The sequence below is a fragment of the Octopus bimaculoides genome, chromosome 8 (genome assembly GCF_001194135.2).
Source record: "Octopus bimaculoides isolate UCB-OBI-ISO-001 chromosome 8, ASM119413v2, whole genome shotgun sequence".
In the NCBI taxonomy this organism is placed as follows: Eukaryota; Metazoa; Mollusca; class Cephalopoda; order Octopoda; family Octopodidae; genus Octopus; species Octopus bimaculoides.
In genome coordinates this window covers 50,778,458-50,786,333 of record NC_068988.1, presented here as the reverse complement: position 1 = coordinate 50,786,333, position 7,876 = coordinate 50,778,458, and the positions used below count along the sequence as shown (strand labels likewise).

Sequence of the window (7,876 nt, the reverse complement as noted above, 5' to 3'; positions counted from 1 at the left end):
TAATAATAATAATAATAATAATAATAATAATAATAATAATAATAATAATAATAATAATAATAAGAAGAAGAAGAAGAAGAAGAAGAAGAAGAAGAAGAAGAAGAAGAAGAAGAAAATGATGATGATGATGATGATGATGATGATGATGATGATGATGATGATGATGGAAAAAGAAAAATAGCAATGAAGTTGATTATGGCAACTAGCAGAAAAAATGTTCTCCAAGCGGTTTTCTGCTGCCAAATGTGTTACGCATATTGATATTATATATACATATTGATATGATACATAAATTATACGGTAAATTGACAAGATGCTCATGAATTGAACAAAGACTTTATTTTGGAATTGGTGGTAAGCCAGGGATCATTTTCAAATAATTTTCAGTTCTTTCTTCAATTACTCCGAGTGCTACTATAATCACTAGTATTGTAACCGTCTTGAGATGCCACATGTTTTCGATTTCAATGAGTAAATCCTTATACTTTCTGAAGTTGCCAAATTCTTTTGCCGAGATATTATGATCATAAGGAATACTTACGTTGATCAGTAAACAAACTTTATTCCTTTGGTCTTTCACAAAATCCGATTGACTTTGACTGTCCGTATGTACTGGAAAATCACAAAGAATCGTTACATTTTCTTCCTCAGTTAGAGCATCAGCTAGTGCTTACACAACTTATCAACAGTTTTAATTTCATAATGCTGACATAGTAACCACTGTAGATATTGGCCAAGTCTGTCATGTCCTGATTTATACTCCACTAGTGCTAAAACTTCACATCATTGCAGAATAGGCACTTTGGATCTACTCTATTTTTCATCACATTGGCTTGATTGTTCCGGATCAATAAGTTTTGATATTGAGCAGTTAAGATGAAGCGTTCTTTCTCTGCCTTTAGCCCTGAGTTCCGTAGTCACTGACAGGTTTTTGGTCTACATCAGCTTGTTTTCTATGGCCCAAATATTTACTATGTAGAGGTTTCTGCCCCCACCTATCATCCAATTATTTATACGCTTTTTTTCTTTGCTATTGATTTCCCCTTCTTTGTAACAACAGTTACCGTACTGTTCAACGTGGATATTATGCACAATTTCAGTAACAATTTTTTTGCTCTCTTCCATGACTGAATGAAGCTTCTTACGCATCTCGTGATTTTGAACAGGTTTAGCATCTAGTCATTAGATGTTTCAAGATATTTGGCCAGTTCATTTGTGGTGGCACAGTTGTTAGCAAACCGGGCAAAACGCTTAGCGGCATTTCGCCCGTCTTTACGTACTGAGTTCAAATACCTTCGAGGTCGACTTTGCCTTTTATTCTTTCACAGTCGATAAGATAAGTACCAGTTGAACACTGGGGTCAATCAAATCGACCTCCCTCCCCCGAATTACTGGCCTAGTGCCAAAATTTGAAATCATGATTATCATCATAATCATCCTCATCCTCATCATCAAGGCGGCGAGCTGGCAGAATCGTTAGCACGCCGGATAAAATGCTTTACAACCTTTCGTCAATCCTTAGGTTTTGAGTTCAAATTCCGCCGAGGCCAACTTTGCTTTTCATCCTTTCGGGATCGAAGGAACAAGTACCAGTTGCATACTGAGGTCAATATAATAAACTGGTCCCTCTCCCTAAATTTCCGTCCTGGTGCCTTTAGTAGAAAAGATCATCATCATCATCATCAACTGAGGAGCTAGCAGAATCATTAGAACACCGGACAAAATGCTTAGCAATGTTTCATTTGTTTTAACGTTCTGAGCTCAAATTCTGGCAAGGTCGACTTTGCTTTTAAACCTTTCGGGATCGATAAAATAAGTGCCAGTTGAGTAGTGAGATTGATGTAATAGCTTGCCTTCTCCCCCAAATATCAGGTCCTGTACCTATAGAAGGAAGGATTATTGTTATTGTTGTTAGTATTATTTGTTTCAGTGCATCTACTGAGAATCCCTGTCATGTTTTTGGGAGCACTCTGTTGGTGCTAGTTGGTCACCTCTAAAGATTAAATGGTTGAATGTCTCTGAATGTTCTTCTCTAATGGGCTATGATGTTCCAGAACATTACTCCAGTAATCAGTGCCTTCCAACTACTTTCTAGCTGGAAGTCACTGATTTTGAGCAGCAATAATATACTCTTCAGCTCCTGATTTGAAACCACACCATGACAGGCACTTATGAGTAAGGATTTGGTTCACATCAGGTCCTTGACTCAAGTCAAATATTTGCCATGCAGTGGTTTTTGCTTTCGTTTCTCCTTTGTGTTTATGAGGCTGGTTTGTTTGACTATATCGTTTTTTATTTATTTATTTATTTATTTATTTATTTATTTATTTATTTATTTATTTTGCCTTGTCAGTTGGGGACACATTTTCTTCGTTTGCTTCATCTAGCAAAATTTCTCGAACGCATGTTTTTGTTTCTCGTCACAATGCAGCTTTTTGGTATTTTCAGCTTTAACATCCAGTTGTTTGGTGGCTGCATGTAGGCAGAATGTCCCATGGTTATAATTTTCATTCAGAGTTTACGTTATATTAACCCCCGACCGCCTGCTTTTCTCTGAACGTATACTCTGTCCATGTCTGCTTTTGGGCGATGCATGTGACGCACTGTCATCAGCTTTCAGATTTAGACATCACCTTTCTTGATTTCAGACATGGACCAGTTTATAAGATTGAAACTAAATGCAATTACAGGCCAGGTCTAACATGTTCATGGTCTTAACTTTGTTCCTGGCATTCAACCTGGTTTTCAGAATAGTTCTTACTCTACCGTAGCACTCCTTTCTTACCTTTCCTCTCATTAGTGAGCGTTTACTTCCATCTCCTTCTCAGACACCTATTCATAGCTTGACTGATATTCTAATATTTTTATTTCGGTATCTCTATTTAGGGTGATGTTACATATGTTTGATAGCTTTCCATTCATAAATGTGCCAAGGCTACAATGAAACTCCAATTCCATTTTGATCTCATCACTAAATTATTTGACTGAATGAAGGTGTGCATGCAGTTGTAAATCAATTTTCACAAACACTTTCAAGTCATTCATAAAGGGAAGATGACTGATGTATCCATAGTTTGTTTCATCAAGAATTTAGTTTGGCGTAACAGTACTAAACAAAATTGCAAAGGAAATAGTGAGTCACCGGGAATATTCAGCTGTAAACTCTGGAGAAGTCAGCGTTAATTGTGGATAAAAACACAATTAATATTGACTTCTCCGGAGTTTAGAGTTGTACTGTCCGTGACGAGAATTAATGTAGTTTTCAAGAGCTTCATGATATGAGATTAAAAACAATTCCTGATTGTTGATGAAATTTCGAATGTCTCCCGGTATTTCTTTATCCATCAGGGTGGAGGACTATCAAAAGTCTTCGTGTAGTCTATTCAAGCCTCTGCAAGATGTTTTCCTGTTGTGGCAATAATCTTGAATCATTTTGTTAATTAATAGTTTATCCATGCATTGATATATCCTACGTTTACAGCTTTTATGCTCATCACAGGAAATGCTATTTTTATGAGGAAAGCATGCATGCATTCTATTAGGCCAGATGTAAGAATCTTGTACAGCTGACAGCTTACCAACTGACTTCCATTTACTGAACTTTTTTAATGTAATCTTCCATGTTTGTCCTTCTGTAAGCTCAGTATATTGTTTTTAGTTGTTAATTCATGCTCATTCTCATCTGCCTAAACTCTAGTAAACTCAAGTATTTCTGTTTTGATTCAGGTTTCTATTTTGACTGTGCTCTTTCCAAAGTGGCAATAGAATTTCTTCGGGTTATTTTTAAACATATTATCACTGAGGAACCAAGATCGTTTTTCAAAACAGCGTATGCGTGCAGCTTTGGCCTCCATGTTATTTAATATTTTCTGTTACTTCATATTTTTTCATTCTCTCTCTTTTCTCAGATATTTTATATAATGATTATTGCTTAAGGTCATATAAAAAAGCATTGATTTGCTTCTTCTGAATAATTATCTTTTTGCAGATATCTCCTTACATTCAAGAAGAAAATGAAGCTTTTGTTCACCATATATTACTATATGGATGCTACAAAAACACTTCAGAAGGAATTCATATAGGATATCAAACAAGATGCTATTCACAAAATATGCCGAATGACTGGAATAATTGTCGGACAGTACTAAATGCATGGGCAATTGGAGGCTCGGTAAGTTACTTTAAAACAGAATTGTTTGTAAAAATCCCGTTGGTAAGGTTTCAATTTCTGCGATCAAAGTTGGAACGTTCGACAGGTTTTGGAGTAGAGAATGAAGAGAATGTATATTGTAGCCGAAAATATACAGTTGTGACAGTCACAACAATACAAAGCAAACAATGTATTCTACAGGTCAGCGTTTGTAACAGGATTTTTAGCGAGTCTTTATCAAATAGTCGGATAGTCTTACTCTAAATGAATTCGGATATCTAAATAATCACTTAATTCCAATATCACTTAATAAAATACTGGCTTTGTTTTAAGGCAAATCATATAAAGTTTGAGTGAGGACAAAATCTAAAGATAAATTGCTATCATGTTGGATTAATATTACTTTGTCAGTTTTGTTGTAGCTACGTTCAGATTTTTTTACGTTAACAAGCGCAGTGTAATGTCTTGACATTTTTGAGATGGTTGACCCAAGGTAGATAAATGTGCATCACTAGAGTTTTTGTAATGTTACAGGTGACTATTTACTTAAGGTTCTAAGCACTTTCAGAAATTAGGCAAATTTATTATATGCCTTGAAAATTAAAAAATGTACTATTATGTTGAATTGACGCTTTCAGTAACACGTTATATACTTAAGAATTTAAGAATTACTTGAAAATTTATGAGTGTGAAAATGTAATTTAAGTTCTATGCAACTTTTTCCAAGTTCAAATTTTCTACTTACGCCTGCATGAATGTCTGTGCGTACGTCTTTAAGTATAGAAAAGTTATATATATATATATATATATATATATACAGAGAGAGAGAGAGAGAGAGAGAGAGAGAGAGAGAGAGAGAGAGAGAGAGAGAGAGAGAGAGAGAGAGAGAGAGAGAGATAAAGAGAGGAAAATAGATAGTTAATTTTTGCATTTTTAGTAATTGATAAAAATGTATCCGTTGCTTATTTGTACTGAAGAACACGAATAATATCAATTTGCTTGTTTTTAATTATGCCATGCACACACGCACGCTCGCACACACACACATCATCATCATCATCATCATTGAACACATATAGCCAATGTATGTGCTTTGCTTGTTCACCTGTAGGTAGCTAGGCACAGTGGAGATGACTCCATCAAAACGCTGGGAGTTATAACACCTGAAAGTCATAGACAAGTGAGACAACAATCTCCAAATCCAAATTTAGTTTGGGTACGTAATATTGTTAAGTCATAAAAAGGGCAAAACATCGATGTCCATTGCTCTCTGTTGAGATTTGGGTTGAGTTGTCTCGTCTGTCTATGATTTTCCGGTGTTTTACTACCCGTCGCTTTGATGGAGTCATCTGTACCGCACTTTATGCGGCCTACCGGTGAACTAGCAAATCACGTACATTGTCTATGTGTGCTCGATAATGTTGAAAACACTAGCGCAGCTTCTAATTCATATTTGAATATACATATACGTTTGCATCTCTTAGAGCTTCACTCTCCCTAAACATACTGGAATATCAATTGGAGGTGAAGAGGATCCTCTATATTATTTACTGGAAATTCACTACGATAATCCTTTGGAGACGGAAGGTAGGTTCATATTTGTTCCCCATGTTTGATATAGTCGTTTGTTTTACATGATAGCTTTGTTTGATATACTCCCCTTTTTCACATACTGATATGTTCTTTCTATTTTCTTGTTCAATGTATTCTCATATTTAATATTTATTTCCATAAGGGGACGAGCTGGCAGAATCGTTAGCACACCGGGCGAAATGCTTAGTGGTATTTCATCTGTCTTTATGTTCTGAGTTCAAATTCCGCGAGGTCGACTTTGCCTTTTATCCTTTCGGGGTCGATAAATTAAGTACCAGTTGCATACTGGGGTCGATCTAATCGACTGGCCACCTCCCCAAAAAATTTCGGGCCTTGTGCCTAGAGTAGAAAAGAATATTTATTTCCATTTGACTAACTCTCTATTTTAGCATATTCTATCATGTGATTAGCTTTCAACTCGCCCTCTCATTAACTTCATTGTTTTCCTTACCTTTTAATTTTTGTAATGAAGATATTTCTATTTGATCTCTCTCCTTATTGTAGGTTTTCTGGATTCTTCTGGACTGAAACTGACTGTAACTAAAACTAAGCGACAATACGAAGCTGGAGTTTTAGAAGTTGGATGTAATGTGAGACCTCCTTATGAATTAATTCCACCTTATGCTAAAGAATTCAAATATTATGGACACTGTGAGGCGTGTGAGTCTATGGTAAGTGTTTCATTCTTTGTCTTTATAAAGTCTTGTGAAATAAGGTTTTTTGCTACACCGTTTGCACAATAAATGAATTCATAGTGAAATTTTTAATGACATAAATTGAAATTAGGTCAGAAAACTCGACTTCTTCAGTGTTAATTTCTTATTTTTTTACACCAAACTCCTGTTTTCTCTAAATTATTTTACTAGGGATAATATATAACCATGATGAGATATATTGATATCGAATTACATACAGGATTGACTGAATCAATAGAGTGTCAAAACAAACAACTTGTATTTAATTACGTTCCTTTAACATATGAAATTATATAACCCTAGATTTCATTCTGTTCTGCAGTGTTTCGTTCGTCGAGGAATATTAGAATAAATATAACCATTATACTATTCGTTTGCATGAATATGATTTTGTGGAAATGCATGAATTACTGGCGTAATTTTACTGTCGAGTTTATTCTTCAATTCCATTCAAACTCTCCAGTCTCCTTCTTTAGGTGCCATGTCCAGAATGTTAGACCATGTTCTTACAGAATATTCTGCTCTATAACAGTTCCATATCCTGATGTTTAATGCTTTTATTCAAACCAGTCCCTCAAGCTTGACATCCATATCATCCTTATCCATTCTCGTTTCTTTTCCCTTCAATCTTTTCGTTCATCTCAATATTCTCCTTAAGAACCATATTTTACAGCTGTTCAAGCACCTTCTCATTTCTGATGTTATAAACCATGCCCCACTTTCATACATTAACACAGGGTAGACATAGCAGTTCAATATACGGATCACATGAGCAGATAAAACAAATACCAGTCTAGCATAGTGGCTAATTAGATTGACTACATTATATCTTCTATATATATAGCTTTCTTAAAGGGACAAACAACAACAAATTTCTCACAAAACTAAGTCAGACAAGTACTGGCGTCAGTTTATTTGACTCACCCCGCCAACCAAACAATATATGTCCTTGTACCTGTGCTAGAAACAACTATTTAAGATATTCTTATTTCATGTTATTCTCAAGATTAAACCTGAAAAAATATCCAATGGAATAGGGACGGAGTTCAGATGATAGCTGTTATACTTCATGCACACTTGGCAGGCAGAAAGATAAGGCTTCATCATTATCGCAATGGTAAAAAGCTGCCTGATATTGCGTATGATGACAATTACGATTTCAACTACCAAGAAACCAGGATCATCAAGAATGAGACTACACTTTTAAAGGTAAGATATATGAGTATATTTCACACGCACACATATACACATATGCTAAAAGCATGTGCAATGATTCGAACACTAAAATCAAACTCTACCACGTGTGTATATCTGTGTAAACCTCAGTGTATATGCCTAAGTATGTATATTTAAATGTGTCTGCACGTGCGATATGTATATGTGTGTGTGTGTATGTGTATGTATGTATGTATGTATATATATATATATATATATATAT

General features: G+C 35.2%; 1 protein-coding gene across 1 annotated transcript in view; it reads left to right on the top strand.

Moving 5' to 3' along the window:
• Nucleotides 1-7,628, top strand: part of LOC106881872 (DBH-like monooxygenase protein 1 homolog) — a 20,611-nt gene extending 12,983 nt beyond the window's left edge. Inside the window, exons 5-8 of the mRNA XM_052970100.1 lie at nt 3,989-4,171; nt 5,635-5,737; nt 6,248-6,414; nt 7,445-7,628. Coding sequence (XP_052826060.1) covers nt 3,989-4,171; nt 5,635-5,737; nt 6,248-6,414; nt 7,445-7,492 — 501 coding nt within the window. The 3' untranslated portion in view covers nt 7,493-7,628. The remainder of the gene's footprint in view (nt 1-3,988; nt 4,172-5,634; nt 5,738-6,247; nt 6,415-7,444) is intronic.
• The last annotated feature ends 248 nt before the right edge of the window (nt 7,629-7,876 follow it).